At 34.0% G+C, this 20,355-nt stretch overlaps 1 protein-coding gene across 1 annotated transcript in view; it reads left to right on the forward strand.

Annotated features, from left to right (window-relative positions):
- The window catches only part of LOC114329390 (TWiK family of potassium channels protein 7), a 330,581-nt gene that overhangs the window by 222,223 nt on the left and 88,003 nt on the right, over positions 1-20,355 (forward strand). The window contains exon 3 of the mRNA XM_050642206.1: positions 3,360-3,627. Within this exon, the coding sequence (XP_050498163.1) occupies positions 3,360-3,627 (268 nt within the window). The remainder of the gene's footprint in view (positions 1-3,359; positions 3,628-20,355) is intronic.

A 20,355-nucleotide genomic window follows, 5' to 3' on the forward strand; every position in this document is an offset into this window, starting at 1 on the left:
CTTGCTATTAATTTCCAGCACCCCATTGACGTCGTCTGTCCATCGTGTAGGAGTGTAGGGTGTAGGTGGTCTACCTCTACTTCTTCTGTCTACTCGTTGTCTCCACATTGTAATTTTTAAGTCCACCTCCCGTCCTGGCTACATGGCCCGCCCAATTCCACTTCAGCCATGCTATTCGGTCTGATTTCCTCGTTTCTAAACCCTGTTTCTGAGAGTCAGTCCAATAAGTGAGCGTTCCATTCTTCTTTTGTCCACTCTAAGTTTGGTTGCTGTCGCCTTAGTTAACGATAGTGTTGCAGCGCCGTAAGTTATGACTGGAAGCACACATTTGTCGAACGTCTTCTTTTGATAATTTCGTATAAATATATAAACTTTATGACAGTTTATATATTTTGATCAACAGAAATCTACTAATTTACTTGTAAATCAATAATTTATTTAGAAAATAGTAGTTTTTTGGCAGCAGCTTCGACAGCTTGCTTACCAAACTATCGAAGCACTTTACTTTAACGACCCCATTATTTCCGAATTAAACAAAAGTCTCTTTCTAATTTAATACCATCATATACTTTTAACGACTTAAGCCTACGTCTATGTAACTTTGCTTTTCCAGAAATTTGTGAAGCCCTCATTAATAGACCACCATGTTTATGGCCAATATAGGCCATGTTTGCGTGGTGCTATATAGTAATGAAATTCCGATTTTCCGATCGTATTTCGTTAAAAAGGGTCCTGCGCGACCTTGATACAATATTTTCCACTCATTGTACGTGATTTATGCCCTTTCGTTATTTGCTTATTATCTTTTGTTCTGAAATAGAATAGTGTGCGGTGAAAAAATACGTAATTTTGGCAAATTGTGGCGTGCCTTTCGGTTCTTGTTTCTCGGTTGTAGAGTGTGGTATATACATAAGTGAGGGTTGAAGCGCCACAAATTTTGCGCAGTTGATAGAAGCAACAGATTTTTATGATATATGAAAGTCAAGCGGTGAATATTATTTATTAAATGATTGAATTTTTGATTAATTCGGACTTTTGTTTTACTGCGATTTATGCAATAGGTTTTTATCACTTTTTTGGGCATATCAGCAATATTTCGTACCATTTTTGTATGTTAAAGTTATTAAGTTTATTTAAACATGCTATTAAAAAGTTTGCACACGCGTCTAATGATAAGTATCATTTTCTAACATTTATTCCATCTGATCCAACGGCCTTTATGATTCTTTTAACTAGAAATTGAATAATCTCCTTATGGCTCTAATATCGTTGGTCCTGTTAATTATGTGTATGTTTTTCATAAAAGTTAATCGTCATGTCATGTTTTAAAACTAGTATTTCTGTTAATTCGCAGTTTTTAACTGTACCTACATACATTTTTTGTCTTTTTTATATTTGTCTTAATTCTTCTATATAAACTGGTTGTCAAAAGTTAGGGATATAGAAAGAATGATGATTTTCATAGTTGATTTTTCGCGAACAGACGGATTCCGCTATTTTTCTTTAAGTATTTTGGCCTTTTCTTTAGTATTTACACAGTTGTGCAAAGGTTTACTCAAACTTATTTTTTGTACTTATACCGGGTGGAAGAAAAAATATGTTTTTCTTATGTTAAGTTTGAGACACTGTAGGGAGAACGAGGTACAAATGTATACATTCGTATACATCAGAATAATATTGTAGTCTTATGTTTTGTGAACATGCTGTTGTTTGAATGTCCCTGATATCTTTAGAAACAAAAAAAAAATAGAAGGTTTTGTAATTTAACATGTGTTTTAACCGAAACAAAAGTTTGAGACACCTTGTAGGGAGAAAAAGGCACAAAGGTGAGTATACCCCGATATTATGTTGTAGTCTCATATTTTTTGAATATTTTATTTTTTAATTTCTCTGATATCTTTAATAACAAAGAAAATAGACGGTATTACTCTTTAATATATTTTTTGCTATGTTTCACATGTGTGATGTGACGCATGTCATCAGTTAAAACACATATTAAAGAGTAATATCGTCTAGTTTCTTGTGTTATTAAAGATATCAGAGAAATTAAAAAAATAAAATATTCACAAAATATGAGACTACAACAAAATATCGACGTATACTCACCTTTGTGCCTTCTTCTCCTTACAAGGTGTCTCAAACTTTTGTTTCGGTTAAAATACATGTTAAATTACAAAACCGTCTATTTTTTTATTTCTAAAGACATCAGGGACATTCAAAAAACAAAATGTTCACAAAACATAAGACTACAATACGATTCCGATATATACTCCCATTTGTACCTCGTCCTCCCTACAGGGCGTCTCAAACTTAACATAAGAAAAACATTTCTTTTCTTCCACCCGGTATAAGTACAAAAAAAAAGTTTGAGTAAACCTTTGCATAACTGTGTAAATACTAAAGAAAAGTCTAAAATAATAAAAAAAATTAGCGGAATCCGTTAATCTGTTCAGGAAAAAATCTACTATAAAAATTCAGCAGAATTTTCTATATCCCTAACTTTTGACGAGCAGTTTATATTATTTTGTGTTCTTCTTTCATTTTTATATTTCTTTTTTATTTGATCATGCCTAGAATTTTCTCTGTGATTCAACTTTTCCTTGTTTGTCTCCTTTTTTGTTCTAGAACATTTTGTGAAGCCTTGTGTATATTGGTTTTGATGTGTTTCCAATATTGTTCTATGTCATCTTCCTTATATTAACTTAAATTAGAGTTTAGCTTTCCCTATTCCTTTGTACCTTCCCACATGTTCGGGTAGTTTAGAAATTAATTTATATTTATGGTTGGAGTCAACGTCTGCTCCAGAGTAAGTGGCTACTCTTTTAAAGTTGTTCTGGAATCGTTGTTTACTATATAGGATGAAATCAGTTTGGTTCGTAACTATATGTTGGTCAATGTTTTGCGGAGATATTCATGTATAGAATCTTCTGAGTTACAGATCGCGTAGTGTTTTAATGACTAGATCTTCTTCCTGCCAGAACCGTACGAACATATATATCCTCGAACCATTACAAAATGCCCTACAACATCCTGCAAAAAATTTCTTCTACCTACTGTTTATAAACAGTGATTAATGTTTATAAACAGTAAATTTTCAGTGATGTTTACAAACTGGCATCTGGTGACGGTCCAAAAACTTACATCGAAAAAATTGGCAGACCTTTGACAAAGAGATAGCAGAACACAAAAAAAAATAGATTCTACGTGCGCATTTCACTTTCTAGATTCTAGATCATAATCATTATTGTAATGAACAGTTTCAAATTCATCGTGTTCGATGTATAGGCCTTAAGCTTGTTGCCTTAGTTACTAAAAGTAGCCTTTATATTTATTATTAACAATGTTTTCTTTTGTTTCAGATATTTAGGCACTTCGAATATCCAGCAGAAATATCCAGAGTGAGGTACTTTCAGTCAGCCTTACATGAGAAAAGACAGTATTTACTAGATTTATTAATAAATAACAATAGTTACGTAGCTGATGTGATTTCTACGGAGTTAGTGGAGTACGAGAAAATTCTCGAAGACTCGTTCATAGCAGGAATAATGAGGTTCTCCGATGACGAAACGGAGAAGTGGACTACCCTAAAAGCTGTGTTCTTTTCATCAACAGTGCTCACTACCATAGGTAAGATCATGATACTATAAATAACAAGATAGGAGCTTCCCGTAGCACAAATACGTCTGAGTTCGCGCATCGCATGACGTAACTGGAGACCGGAACTTGAATTCTTGTTGTTAGCTTATAGTCCAGGCTGTATCGTCGCCTCCGTTAGGTAACATATTCTGATTCGATTTTGTTGCACAAACTCACTTACAAAGAGTTCTTTATAACAAATACACACAGTGCCGGGAGGTACTGGATCGGAAAATTGTTTAAACAATTTTTTTAAACAAATTCAAAACATAAATTTTTTCACTTCGTATATTTTTTTAGATTCTTTGGTCATTATGAGTTAAAAAGGTTTCTTGTAATTTTTCTCTAAAATTGACTGTTATTGAGTTATGCTCGATTTAAAATTTGAAAAACGCGAAAATGGCCATTTTCAAGGCTTAATAACTCGGTTAAAAACTATTATTATGAAAGTCAAAAAGTGACTGAATCAAAGTTGAAAGCCCCTCTACAGGATCCTGAAGAAAGTTTGTCATTATTTGATTACTGAGCTGTTATTTTTAATTGTTAACCATGAGCGCCAAATGAGGCGGCCGTCAATGTGAGTGCAAGTGAGATGCACCATTAGACGGCCGGAATGGTGCATCTCTTTCGCACTCACTATTGACGGCCGCCTATATGTAATTAAAATAACAGCTTAGTAATAAAATAATGACAAAACTTTCTTCAGTATCTTGTAGGGTGGATTTTAAACTTTGATTTGGTCACTTTCTAACTTTCATAGTGGCTGTCAAACTAACGTCAGAACGTGTATGTATCGATCTGTAAATTGATGCCGAAATTTGTAATTATTACTGTAAATACTAGTTATTAAAATTAGGTTTTGCTCAAATAGTGACTAATAACAAGTGTGTTACCTGTTAATCATCAAGAACAAGCTGTAACTTCAGTCAGTAAGATGGTTTACTTAATAATCTTCCAACTTAAACATATTCAGTGTCAAACTGTCAATAGTTTTTCACTGTTGCTATCCCGTCCCAACGGACGTCAACGGTTAGGCAACCAGTATTGCAGTGATGTATCCAAGGTTATCACGTATTTCCAGGCATCCAAAGCGTAATATAAACAAATTCAAGTTACTTTTGACTACATGCGTAACAATTTAAATCAATGTTCCCCCACTGTTAGCATCACCATGTCTGGACCCAATTCTTCCAGTAATCTTACTAGTTCATAATATGCAACTGCTACTATAACTAAACAACGTCCGAAGTATACCAAGAAGACCGAAGCAATTTTATAATTAGTTGTGCGTCTCTATAGCATCCAATGATTTTATATCCAATTTTTTTCTTCAAAATTTTTACCTAATGTTATGTAAGATTTAGAAATTAACTGTTATAATAATTAGTTTTAAGTCCTTATTGTAATTAATTATTGTATAACCAATATTGTTTGTGTCAATGGCCATTGCTGCAGAGACACATAAATTTAAATAAAAAAAAATAACTTTCATAGTAATAATTTTTAACTCAGTTATTAAGCCTTGAAAATTGAGATTTTCGCGTTTTTCAAATATTAAATCATAAGAGACCTTTTATGCTTATAATGGCCCAAAAAATCTAAGAAAATTGAACGAATTGAAAAAATTAATTTTTTGAATTTGTTTAAAAAAATTGTTACAATTTTCTGACCGCGGCACCTCCCGGCACCCTGTGAATGTGTTATAAGGAATTCTTTTTTAGTAAATTTGTGCAAAAAAATTGAATCGGAATAATTTACCTAACGGGGGCGGTCATAGAGCCTCTACTATACAACAGCGAGCAATGGCAGCTATGTACGCCGTCGCTCCCGCTAGGCGGCGCTAGTGTAGTTGGAGGTCAACGTTTTGACAATTCGTGAAGTTTGTATATGGTGTTTTTGTTTACGATTTAATAAATAATAAATTATGACAGAATAATTCGAATCTTGGACTGTTTGTACGTTGAAAAACGAATTGAGGAGAAGGAATGCAAGAGTTACTGGAAAAAAGGAAGCCCTTTAACAGCCTCCTCATCTATTTCCTAACTGCCCTGTCCCAGTCTCTTGTTGCCACAAGATCAAATTTATATTTTTTGGCTTCGTTTACTAGATGCTTCAGTTCTCCTTCCTGGAACGATCCTCTTATATTCCACGTCGCTATTTTAACTAGTTCTTCTTTATTGCCATTATCTCGTTTATTATTTTTCGATTCTCGTTTCCGTTTTCTTTGCCGGGTCATCTTTGTTGGGTTCCTAATACTGCATACAATTCTAGTTTTTTGCAATGTCTTCCTCTATTCTTTCCAGCTGCTCCTTTTGTTTATTCTATTTCCATAATTCATTGTTTATTTTGTCAGTCTTTGGTATCCTGTTTTTGTGCTATTTCCTTTGATTTTCTTTTCCTCAGCAATTCTTCTTATTTTGGCCATTATTTTCCTTTCCGTCCTTCGTCAGATCATTATTTATGTACATTATTTCTCTCATTTTCTGTCTTCCTATCCATCTCTACCAAATCTATTTTGTCTCCCAGCTTTCTTGCTTCATTAACGTTTACTTTTACTCGCATTTCCTTTTCTATGAATTTCTCTACCTCATTCCCTAGCAAGAGTGGTTGATCGGTGTCAATCTGCAGTCCTTGAATCACAATATTTTCCTTGCTCCCTCTCTTTCTAATTTTTGTACTCTTTCGTTGGAGATCTTTAATTCATTTCGTAATTGATTAATAACGTAAAGCGCCTTTTCATTAATAAGTTTCAGTTCTTCCATTTTCTTTAGATATTCTTTTTGCTGGAATACGAGAGTTACTGGAAAAAAGGAAGCCCTTATCGAAGGGTAAGCTATATTAATAATCGTCTTAATATTTTATTTCTATAGCTCAGACCAAAATAAAAATATTTATGTTGATCTGAGTTTTATAGTGAAGTATTCGATTTTTTACAGTCGAATCCAGGGGCAATACGTAATCTGTTTCAACAAAATGTTTACTGCAGATACGTGCATTTATTGTCGGCAGATATTTACCCCTTCTTATTGCTACAATCCACTTTTTTCTCATCAGAATATCTTTGGGAAACCTGTATCCTGATATTCTCGATAAGCACAAAGGCACAGCACAACATTGAGGCATTTTATTTTCTCAAATTAAATTCACACAGCGAAACAAATATGCAATATTTACTTAGAAATAGATTGATTTGAATAGTTGACGTGACCTCCAACTACACAAGCGCCACCTACGTTGAGCTTCCCAGATTAGCTGCCATTGAAACTAATCGGAAATCATTCGGACATTACGAACCATTACGAACTTGGGTCTCCAGTTGCGTCACGACTCCTTTCTCTTCGAGATGCGCAATATATTATCTTGTTATTTTTAAAGTATCATGGGTAAGATATTAGTTTTTATATCAAACTCTATTAGGTGCAAGTATTACGTGGAGTAATAACTACACACAACCGAACTTACAGTAGGAAAAATGAAAGAATACTCATGAACGAACATATAAAACACGCTGTATTTTCCTGTCACCGTGTCACACAAAAAATTGGCCAGCGCAAGTACATGTAATAATTATTATTACATGTATTTGCGCTGGGCAATTTTCTTTGTGACACGGTGACAGGAAAATACAGCGTGTTTTATATGTTCGTTCATGGGTATTCTTTCATTTTTCCGACTGTATATAGATTCATCTGATATTTCTTATTTTTTCGTGCGAATTTAAGAAAACGAACACATGAAGTCAAAGATAATTTGTTTTAAAGCAATTTAATAACAAATACATAACAATTAAATAAAACGTGTGTGTGTTTATGTTTTATTGGCGCTGGTTTAAGCAACCAACTGGCCAGTCAATGTGTTTTGAATTCTCTCTTTTACAAAATATATGCTTAGTATCTAAATTTAAAACTATTAGTACTACTGTTTTTTTTACTGTTTTTTTTATTATTTTTTTTTATTATATTTTTTAACATTTTTTTTATTACATTTATTATTTTTTTTATTTTTTTTTTTTATTTTTATTTTTTTTTTTATTTTTTTTTTTATTTTTTTTTTAGTTTTTTTTTTTTTTTTTTGTATATTTTTTTATCGCGCTAAGACCTAAACCCGATTCAACCTCGCGGAGGTTTAGATCTTAGTAACTTTTTATTTTATTTAATTATTTTTTTTTTTTTATTATTTTTTTTTCTTTTTTTCTCAGACCTTTAATTTTAAACAATTAACATGGTTGTACAAAATTTTATAAACATCTAGATTGTTTGATTGTAAAAGGTATATAAGATTAAAAGGAAATTGTACATTAACTTGAACTAGATTGGCAAAAAAGTTTGATATTTCAATAAAATGTAAAGGACATTCTAACAGCATATGTTGTAGATCAGCTAGCTCTCCACATAAACATTAATCATTATCTACAAGTCCTATTTCTCTTTTGTAGACTGGAGTCAGACAGTGATTACTTCTTATTCGACAAATAGTTTTGATAAAGCCTTTGTTGGAAACTTGATTAAACCTTGTCTTGATGGGAAGTGTAGGCTGGATTTTTTTGTAATAATTTCCTTTGTCTGAATTATTGTATTGTTCCTGCCATTTCGTCCGTTTGATAGATCTCATAATAGAAATTATGTCTCCCATAGGAAGTTGATAAGTATGCAGAGTGGATTCCTTCGTTGTTGCTTTTTTAGCCAGATCATCTACTATTTCGTTGTTTTTTATACCAATGTGTGCTTTTATCCAACACAATATTATATTTTTGCCCGATTTCAAAGCTTCACTGTTCATTGCTATGATGTCACTGATGATATAATTTTCTGCAAAATTATGTACATTATATTTCAATGTCTTTACAATGCTTTGGCAGTCTGTAAATATAACATAATTGAGTTCTTTTTGATTAATACATATTTTGTATGCTTCTTTGATTGCAATGAGTTCAGCTGTGAAAATTGTCATTTTATCAGGTAATCTGTTGTTTATTTTTATACTTTTTTGTGGGTAATATATAGCATATCCAACTTTTCCTTCCATTTTTGAACCATCCGTATATAATTTCTGATAACTCCCCCAGTTTTTTTGTACACACTGAAGGTGGTCTATTTTAGTAAGGAAGTCTGTCGCACGAATATTACTTAAATGACAGTTAACTGGAGATAAATAATCTTCATAATTTAGCTTTCGAGACGAGCTTTGTTCAATTTGGTGTATGTCGCCAATGGAATTAGAAACGTTGAGGAAGCTTTCCACAACTAAAAGCAGTTTCTTTTTTTCCCAGTAATAATGAGTTAGGTATGAGGTGGTTAAATGAACAATTTTATTTAATAGCAGTTTATCGTTAACCGCTGTTTTAACTATAAATTTCTCACTTAGGTATTCCCTGCGTAATGAAAGTGGAGGTTCATTAAGCTCACATTCCATGACCAATATAGGTGTGCTACGAAGATAACCAGTGCATAACCTAAGTGCCTTATTTTTGATCCTCTCGATTTTTTGGAGTACAGAGTTTGATGCTGAGCCATAAAAAATAGATCCATAGTCTAAGATTGATCTTATCAAATTTCTGTATAGTAATATTGATATGTTTGGATCAGCTCCCCAGTTACTGACACTTACAGTCTTCATGATATTCATTGCATTTTCCATTCTTCGTAATATGTAATTTGTGTGTTCTTTCCAATTTAATTTGGAGTCTAAAAATACGCCAAGAAATTTTATTGAAGTTTTATAAGGAATACTAGTATTATCAAATTGTAGATGGCTTTGAGGAACATATCGTTTTTTAGTAAAGGTAACAATGGTTGATTTACTCTCTGATATTGTTAAGTTATTATCGGTAGCCCATTTTTTTATAATATTCAATGTCGATTTAAGGTAGTTATTACATCTATCTATTGACTTATTTTCTGCATATATCGCAACATCATCAGCGTACTGTAGGATTTTTATGTGTTGAGGAAGTTTAGTTTCTAAGTCAGCAGTATACAGTATATATAATATAGGACTTAGGATGCTACCCTGAGGTAGTCCCAAAGATGTGTATCGGGAGTTAAATTGATCTCCATTTAATCTAACGTGAACTGCTCGATTAATGTATAAGTTAATGATGTTCCATGTTACTATCTCGGGTATTCCTATTTCCAACATTTTCGCGTATAGTATGTGAAGATTAACGTTGTCGTAAGCCCCTTTTATATCTAAGAACAAAGCACTAACTGCTTTCTTATAAGTAAAGGAACTATAAATGTCTATTAAAAAGTGGCAGAGGCTATCTTGTGTGGATTTACCTTTTCTAAAACCAAACTGACTTCTTGGTAATAGGTCGTTCTTTTCTAGCCAAAATTCCAGACGGTTTTTAATAAGTCTCTCATATGTTTTTAGTATACAGGAAGCCAGACCGATTGGACGGTAAGAATCCCAATTCTTTGATGATTTTCCTGGTTTTAAAACCGGGATAATAGTGTAAACGTGCCAATCGTCAGGAATCTTTATGCGGCGCATCCAAATTTCATTATATATATTTAGTAGTGCAGCCTTACCAATTCTTGAAAGATTTGATAGCATCGAGTAATGGATATTATCGGCACCTGGTGCTGAATTTGAGTTTTTCTTCAACGCAAAGTTTAGTTCAGTGGCAGAAAATGGTTTGACTAGGAAACGGATTGGTTCTGGATAGTCGTACAGAGCATTTAGTTGTAAATCAGGAATTACTAATTCTGCAGACGGCGGTGTGATATTTTGATGGAACTCTTCTATCCACGAAGCTTCCGACAGAATAACAGGGACTTTGTTCTTTGTTTTTCTATTTTTCATTCGGTTAACTTTTGACCATACATCTTTAATAGGGACTGACCTATTTAGGGATCCGACATAATCTCTCCAGCTATTTCTTTTAGTTTGTTTAGTGATCTTCTTGACATGTGCATCATCTTTTTTATACTTAAGTAGGTTTTCATGGTTTGGATTTTCTTTGAATATACAAAAACTTTCCTGTCTTCTTCTGACTGCTTCTTCACATTCTAAATCCCACCAGTATTTTCCTCTGGAAGTCGGTTTTTTTATTTTAAATTTGGGGATGCAGTAGGATGCAGTTGTATTTATATTGTGCAAAATTTGTTCATAAGAATTTATATCTTTAAATTGAGAGAATACATCTTCCGAATACTGTTCATATAATTTCCAGTCGGCATTCTTTAAATTCCACTTTTGTGAATATGGATTATATGTATGAGTTGGTTGATCCTCTAACTCTACTCTTATAGGTGTATGGTCTGAACCAAATAGGTCTTGAAGTGTTTTCCAAGTGATCAGGTGGTTTAAGTCAGGAGTACAAATGGTCAGGTCTATTGCCGATTTCGAGAAGTTCCTAAAGAAAGTAGGAGAGCCATCATTTTTGAATATTAAATTATTATCGTCTATACAGTCCATCAAGATTTTACCTTTCATATCTGTTTGGTTGTCTAGGCCCCAGGCAATGTGGTGAGCATTAAGGTCACCTCCTATTATAAATGGTCTTTCTATAGATGTTATGAAATTGTTCCATTGTTGTAACAATAACTTGGTTCCTGGGGGAACATACATAGATATAAATGTGACAGTATATGACTTAAACTTTATTTTTATTGCTACTTTATTGACGTTTATTAAATCTACTTTCATGGTGACTTCCTCGTAATATAGGTTTGAATTTATTAAAATTGCTGAGCCACCGCCAACAGTTACTGAAAAGCGGTCGTCTCTGACAATATTGTACCCGTGAAAGTTATAATACTTTTCTGGTTTAAATCTAGTTTCTGATAATAATGCGATATCAACTTTCTGGTCTTCTAATAGGTGGATAAGGTTTTCTCTATTAGAGTTAGCCGATCTACAATTCCATTGACAAATTACCAATCTATTCATTATTATATAAGAGAGAACTTAAAACTGATTGAATTGAATTTACTAGAACTGATTTTTCTGGAATTTCAAAATTTTTGTGATTTATATTAGAGATAATACTTGTAACTATATTTGATATTAATTCTGTTAATTCTTTTGATGGTTCATGTATTTTAGATCCTTGTTCTGGATTAAATGTAGATTGATACGAAGAAGAGGTGATAATACCACCAGGTCTGTTGGACATGGGGTTTAACTTTATTATTTTTTGATGTTCCATTGTTACTTGGTCTGGTGAGGAAGAGATAGGTCGTTTGTATTTTGGTGGTTTTATTATTGTATATCTATTTGAAACTGAAGGTAGAGCGAACTGATTGGAAGATGTTTGAGACGTGGACAATTGAGTAAAGGAATATGAAGAGGATGGTGCATTCATATTTGGAGTTTGATGAGAATTTATTGAGGAATTATTGGCTGCTATAGATGCATAAGTTATCTTAGGAAAGAGTTTAATTGTTTCCTTAAAAGATAAGCTGTTTTCAGACATATAATGTTTTATTTTCTTTTGGCGATCAAATTCTGGGCATATCTCCCATTCATTAGTGAAGTGTTCACCTTCACAGGATAGACATTTTTTGTTAAACGATGATAAAGAACAAGAATCGGAAAGGTGAGATTCATGACACTTAAAACAGCGAGGATTACTTTTACACTGCTTACTCATGTGCCCATACCTATAGCAGTGGTAACAGATAATTACCTTTTGCTGGTATTTTCAACAGTGTGTAAGACATGATTAATTACTACATACTTTGGTATATTCTGGCATTTAAAAGACACAATAACTGATTTTGTTGGATTAAATATTACTTTGTCATCTGCTACTATTTTTCTTGTTATTCGTTTCACATACTCAACCGAGAATTTGCAATGGTGATCAAATTCCTTTATTCTATTTTTAAGATATTCTTCCGATATATCTGAATCTATATCCCTTACTACACCTAGTTTAAACAATTGAAATTTTGGAATGTATGCGGTCAGATTTTTTTGAATAAGGAATTTGGAAGTAACTAAAGCATTTGCGCTACTATAATTTTTAAATGAGACCCTAACTCGGTTGCGTCCGATTGAGTCAATTTTTTTTATATAATTGTCAATTTCTGGATGTAACGTAAATAGGATCTCGCCTATTTTAACAGCGTTTAATTTTCCTGTAAAATTTAAACTGGAGTTTTCAATGAAAATGTAAAAAGGTCCTAAATCAATTTTTTCGTATAAATAAACAGGCCTGGTTTTTTCTGGTTGATCTGAGTTTACTAAAGTATTTTGTTTTTCATTAATATTGTTAAGATTAATACTACTACTTATCTTATTTTGAGGCTGGTTGGGTAGAAATCCATTTAAATCTTGTAAATCACAGCTACTATCCATCGAATTCTCAATATCAGGCGGTTCGCCTCCACTAGATGACTCCATAGAGGAGTTTTCAAGTAACGTTTAACTTATGAACACTTTCAAAATGTAAACTAAATAAGGAAAAGTTTAACAAAACTAAACAAACTAAATTAGAACGGTATAAATCAAATAATCCGCCAAAAATTAATATTTTTCGGAGAGATTTCCAAATTTAAATTAACTTTGACAATTATTTTGACGTATGAATTAAATAAAACAAGAAAGTATTTAACAAACAAATTGAAACTAGTTGTTTTAAAGTCAATAGCATAAAAAATTTCAATGTAAAACGAATAATGTTTAAATTGTTTTTATTTTTTTTTTAGTAGTCAGTGTTATCTGTACTAGCCCTGAGGTGTTTTGTAGATTATCCCGACGAGTTCTAAGTTTTCTTTTAAGCATATCCCACAAATACTCTATAGGGTTAAACTCGGGTGAACAAGCAGTCTACTTCAAACAAGAGATACCTTCAGCTTTAATGATGTCTCTAGTCACTCTAATGGTATGTGGAGGTTAGGGTGGTTCGAAAAAAACTTTATTTTTGATTTCAGATCGCTATAGTGCGCAAAAGTTGCCATTGGTATAGACTTGAAAAAAGCCCTAATTATTATTTTTTTATTAATTTGTCTTCCGGTCGCCCAATGCCATCGAAGTTAGCAAAAATTGTGAAAAACCTTAATTTTTCATATATTTTTTTAACAGGCCAGATGCTTTTAATTGCGTTCCTATACCCTGAATTAACTACTAAAAGTATGTAAAATCAATATAAATGCACTTATTATACATTTGTTTCATATCTTCCGGTCGCGCAACATAATACAAAATGAGTAAAATTAGTAGTTTTTGCAAAATTCTAAAGTTTGACTGTTTGGTACAATTTAATCATACGACTTTTAGAGGTGGTATAGTTTAATTCAATTACAATAATATATTTAAAATCCAAGCATATAAGATAAATTTTGATATTCAAATGGAATTCGGTCGCGCAGCTTCGTCAAAAACATCAGACTATCGAGAGGCGAGGCGAAAGTGACGAATGCCAGCGAAGCGCGCAGCCACAAATAAAGATACATGTGGGAATACCTCTACAATGGAGTATTTGTCTTCTCCATTACAACGAACTGTCATTCCACCACCTTTTCCAACACTTAGATGAAAATACAACAGGCCCAATAGGATATTCCGGACCAATTGGAAAGGCCCTACCTGATTGTGAAAGACTACCACTTATTGATTTTAATCCTATTGATTGTGAGATTCCAAAAGTTGACAAACGTGTTCTTAGAAAGCACCAATTATTGTTCTTGCTTGAGATATCAGAAGTCATCAAGTGAGGACATTGTTCAGAAGACTTTGTAGTGGGTACGTGATCCTAGCCCAACGTCACATTCAAGATGGCTTACTACTGCAAACCGAGTTTTGCGTTTCTACATCAGTGTGTCCAACCCTTCTGAAAGTCTAAGAGAGATTGTCACATTCATTCTCAACTGTTATAATATGCCTATGTGGTTTGCCGCAAAAATAAACCACAAATTCACAGATGGGCCTAGACATGATTACAAATCATTGAATCTTCAAGGTACTTACCAGAAGAGCTTCTTCAAGTTGTTGATCCCGCTTTACAACGGAATGCTTACTTTGCCCATCCCGAAAATTTACTTTTGACTATGATAACTGGTGACAGAAACCATATCTGAGAGCTGGGTTTTAGGCGTATCGTGAAGGAAAAGCAAGCAATATCTGAAAGTGACTCTATCAGAATCTTTAAACCACCAAACTTAAACTTTGAAGCTCAATAGTATTAGGCAATTATCAAATGGAACACCAGTACACTGACTCCCCTCTACTGCTAAGAACATTGACTAATGAAGAGAAAAAACATTATGTGAGCAATGACTTCAAGCCTGTTATGAGTATAGATACTTTGCCATGCCATACACAGGCAGTTGAAAGATGCCTTAAGCTAGTGACCGAAGCTTCAAATAAACTGTGTGGACACAGTTTCAAAGACAGCTATATTAGAACCACATTATTGCACCGCTCAGCGATGCCAATGATTAAAATCAACAACAACTGGTAGTCTTTCACAATCAGGTAGGGCATTTCTAATCGGTCCGGATATCCTATAGTGCCCGTTGTATTTCCATCTAAGTGTTGGAAAAGGTGGCGGAATGGCAGTTCGTTGTAATGGAGAAGACAAATACTCCATTGTAGAGGTCTTCCCACATGTATCTCTATTTGTGGCTGCGCGATCTTCGCTGGCATTCGTCACTTTCGCCTCGCCTCTCGGTAGTCTGCTGTTTTTGACGAAGCTGCGCGACTGAATTCCACTTGAATATCAAAATGTATCTTATATGCTTGGATTTTAAATATATTATTGTAAATGAATTAAACTATAGCATCTCTAAAAGTCGTATGATTAAATTGTACTAAACAGTCAAACTTTGAAATTTTGCAAAAACTACTAATTTTACTCATTTTGTATTATATTGCGCGACCGGAAGATATGAAACAAATGTATAATAAGTGCATTTATATTGATTTTACATACTTAGTTAATTCATGGTATAGAAACGCAATTAAAACCATCTGGACTGTTTAAAAAAAATATGAAAAAATAAGGTTTTTGTCTACACCAATGGCAACTTTTGCGAACTATAGCGATCTGAAATAAGAAAAAAAGTTTTTTTAGAACCATCCTAGTGAAGGTCCATTATCGTACATGAAAATTAAATTTTCTCCTGTTGCACCTCTCCAGAGCCTAACGACAGGTTATTAACATACCTGTGAGCAGTTAAAGTTAATTGGATGAAAGTTAAAGGAGTTTTTTTACGGATCACAATTCCTCTCCAGAACATTACACTTCCCCTTGTATATTTCTGAACAGATCTGACAGTTCTCGGTCTTGCTTGTCTTCCTTGACCTTTAAGTACACGATTTCATGGGTCATCTCATTTTACACATATCCTGACTTTTTCTGAAAATAGCACATTTTGTCAATTCCCAATGTTCCAGTTTTGGTGGTGAAGACACCAATTTAGGCGATCAATTGTGCTACCTGGATAACTCGGGAACTCATAACTGTCTCCTGCTGTATACTTCTTGGCACGAACTCTTCTTCTTATCGTTTCAACTGAAACAGTTACACCTGTAGCTTCCAAAAGCTGTCTTTGGAGCTGCAGGCGAGAAATGGTTGGGTGTCTTCCAGCTGATTGGACAATTAAACGATCGTGGCGAGCCGTTACTACTTTTTGGCAACTTTCCATGAAGATCTTGAGGAAGCTTCATTTCTCTTTCGACGATCATCATCGCAGCAAATAACCAGCTGCTTCATGTTCGGAACTTCTGTATCTTTTTTGGCTTATTTTCGAAATTTGGCCGATATTTCTAGATTATTCCATGACATCTCGAATATTCTCATACTTGACTACATCTTCTTTTTCGTCAGGAACTTTTTCTATATGGAATCAATCTTACAGAACTGTCCTAACAATATTTAACTGAGACATACCACAAAAAATAGTTTTAGAACCTATTTATTTCGTGTTTTCTTTTCATATCTTTCTTATTTAAACATATAACGTTTATATAACTTTATTTAAGACAAATCCATGCAGCAACACGCCATGCACGTAACAGAACTCAAATATGCTGCAACCGGACTTTTATTTCCAGATTTTCACCGTAATATATTATGGCTCCAAAGCGGCGGCAGCGAAAACAGCCAAGGCCTTGAATGAACACTTGCATCGTTTGTTACTTTGGCGGATTTCGTAATAAAACATTTCAGGGGTTGATTATAAGATTCAATTTTGGACTGATGTTTTCATCCGAGCTAGATCATAGAAAAGAGGTAAATGTTTACCTATACATGGTAAAAAAGTAAAAATTTTTATTAATTATGTATATGTCATACATAGGGAAGGAAGAAATAAATACCATTTTAAATAGGCCAGTCTGAGAAGGACAGGAATCTCCGATAAGTCGATTTGGATTTTTGCATTTACCGCAGACACAGCCAAATATAGTCTAACTTAACCCAGAATGGAGCCAGACTACCAGTCAAATGAAAGCCATAAGAAGAGATAGAGAGAACTATGATACAGGGCCCCGTAAGGGTTACTGGCGCCTGTGTGCTAAAAAAATTTTGGCCCTCCAAATCATCCAATAAGAGGCGAAAATCGTCGGTTCAGAGTGCTGGACTGCGCTCCGTATTCTAAGTGAAAAATAAGATTGTTTTGCCTTCACATTGCAACTAAATAAAAATGGTATACATTTTATAGTATTACTCCTATAGAGTAACTAGGTCCATTTCCCGTTGAAACTTTACCAAGCTGCAGACGGGGGTTGTGAATTGCATAGTGTAGAATTCCTTCCCTTTTGTCTTCATTGTAGCATCCATCTGGCTTGCATATTGTAGAAGCCTTGGAGGTGTCACCAGGGAAATTGACCAATAAGTTTTCAATTTAAAAATCTTTTAGTAATATTTTTAAAATTGTTCAATGTTATTAATGTTGCTATTAGGACTTAAAACTTTACCTTACTTTAAAAAAAGTTGTAATGAGCTTTACCCGAAAAGTGCTTCATTTTTTGGTTATTTCACGTTGAAATATTCGATTTGGAATTAGACGAATAAGAACCTACTTTTCATTAGCTGCAACTAATGAGCTCACTGGGCTCAAAAGCTGTTTGAACAGCTTTTTGAACAGCTTTGAGCTGTTCACGTGGGCTCAAAATGGTTTGACTCAGCCATGTTGTCTTTTTAATTTAAAAAAGAATTTAGATGTGATTTATTCATTTTAAGGGGTTGTTATACCAGATATCTGAGGCTTTTGCCCAGTATCCATGTTTTTTATTGTGTCGTTTAGCAATTGCTCTTCTATGAAGGTTTTATAACAGGACGTAAGTTTTTCACTCATTTTTTATATAAAAAAATCTTATCTTAAATGTCCTTTTAGGAAGCTCTGATGATGGCACGTTATGTGTTGAAAGTACTTAGCTGATAATAAAAAAATTTTTACACACTATCAAAAGTTTTTTGAGAACATACACCTGTTTGCCGTTTTGACCTATTTAGAAGTGTGTACAAGTCTTGCAGTCTTTTCCAATTCCGATTTATATTTTCTTGACTCTGTTTTACGGAATAGAAGCATGGACACTTAACGCGTCAACTAATAAAAAGTTGGAAGCATTCGAACTGTGGGTGTATAGAAGAATCCTGAAGAAATCATGGGTCGAGCATATAACAAACAACGAAGCCATGAGAAGAATCAACAAAACAATGGAAATATTGAAAATCATCAAGACACGAAAGCTGCAATACCTGGGGCATTTTATGCGTAATGAGAGATACAACATACTTCAATTAATTATACAAGGGAAAATCCAGGGCAAGAGAAGTGTAGAAAGGAGAAGAATCTCATGGTTGCGTAACTTGAGGGAATGGTACGGATGCAAATCAACCGAACTATTCAGAGCAGCAGCATCTAAGATCAGAATAGCCATGATGCTTGCCAACCTCCGTCTCGGAGATGGCACGTAAAGAAGAAGATTAAGTTCACTGTACTAAGATAAGACGGATTATTTTACTTCTCTACGGATATTAAACTTAATGAAAAATGTAATGTTATATTTTTAAGTTTCCTGCCATTCTACAATATTGTGTTTTATTAAAGAGATGCATAATTTCTCCTTTCATTAACGTCCATTTTGTGATGGCGTAGGTATAATAAGATGGCGCATATAAATTAACTGCATTAGCCCGAATCATAATGCAGTCTTGATGATAACCTCACCTCCGTGTTTCTAGGGAACACGCCATGCTGCATTTTCATAAATTAGTTTTACTATTAAGGGCTAGATACACAAAAACTTTTTCTTTATTGCCCTAGAAGAACAATATTTGCTAATAGATTAAATACCACGGGGAAATCTTCAGAGAACGAAAATTCAAATAATTCTCAAAAAATATTGTACAAAAAATAATTGTTTTCATTAGAAAACAGAAATACTTGAATGGTGAATAGAGGTCACTAAAGCCGTCCGAGATATAGGGCAGACCGGGGTTGGTTGTTACAGGGGCAGGTTGTTCTTCTTCTAAAGATGCCTATCTTCTGGAGATGTGTGCGACCACATTGACCCATCTTATTCTATTTACGGCAGCTCGAAATAGATCAGTTGACGTTAGACTAGTCCACTTTCTTGGCTAGCCAGGATATACGTCTACGTCCAGGGCCTCTCCTGCCCTCAATCTTGCCTTGTAGAATCAACTGTAGCAGTCGGTATTTTTCATTACGCATAATGTGGCCGAAGTAAGCCAATTTTCTGTTCTTTATGGTGTTAACCACCTCTTTGCCTTTTCTTAGCCTCTGGAGAATAGTTATATTAGTTGTGTGGTGTATATATGAGACCCTCAACATACGTCGGTAGCACCACATTTCAAACGCCTCTAACCGTTTTATGGCATCTTCTGTCAGGCTCCAGCTTTCAACTCCGTAGAGGACACTAAAGACGTAACATCTAAGAATTCTTATGCGTACATTGACAAGTTGCACAGAATTTTCCTAAGGCTGTTAAAAGAGCTTCTGACTTTTTCAATACGAGTTCTTATTTCGTAGCTATGATCCCAGGTATCCTTAATGTTGCAGCCGTCATAACATATTGTCTGTACTCTCTCTAGGGGTGTATTGTTTACGGTAATTTGGGCGTTTATGTTGGTGTTTTTACTAATGATCATTATTTTTGTCTTTACGGTTTAGTTTTAGGCCGTATTTGTTACATGCTTCTACAACATTATCCATGATCCTTTGGAGCCCCTGCGCACTATCTGCCAGCAATACTGTATCGTCTGCATATCTAATATTATTTATAAGTTGTCCATTTACTGCAATACCTTCTTCTGATTCGTCCAAGGCCTCTCTAAAGATGTTTTCACAGTATATGTTAAATAATGCTGGTGACAGTATGCAACCCTGTCTAACTCCTTTTTCGACTGTGAAGATTTCGGACAGTTCATTTTCGAATCGAACTGTTGCTTTTTGTTGGAGATATAATTTTGAGACAAGTCTTATATCCTTACCATCGAGTCCTGATGTTTTTAGGATATCGATTAGTTTTCCATGTGGGACTTTATCAAATGCCTTCTCGAAATCTATGAAACATGCATACACATCGCAGTTGACATCCCTGGCTCTCTGTATTAGAACTTGCAAGCTGAAAAGTGCTTCCCTCGTTCCGAGTCCTGCTCTGAATCCAAATTGAACTTCACTTAGCTGTTCTTCTAATTTGGTATATATGCGCGAGTGAATGATAGTAAGGAGTACTTTAAGTACATGGCTCATCAAACTAATTAATCTATGTTCTTCACATTTTCTAGCGTTGGCTTTTTTG

This window comes from Diabrotica virgifera, chromosome 1 (assembly GCF_917563875.1).
Source record: "Diabrotica virgifera virgifera chromosome 1, PGI_DIABVI_V3a".
In the NCBI taxonomy this organism is placed as follows: domain Eukaryota; kingdom Metazoa; phylum Arthropoda; class Insecta; order Coleoptera; family Chrysomelidae; genus Diabrotica; species Diabrotica virgifera.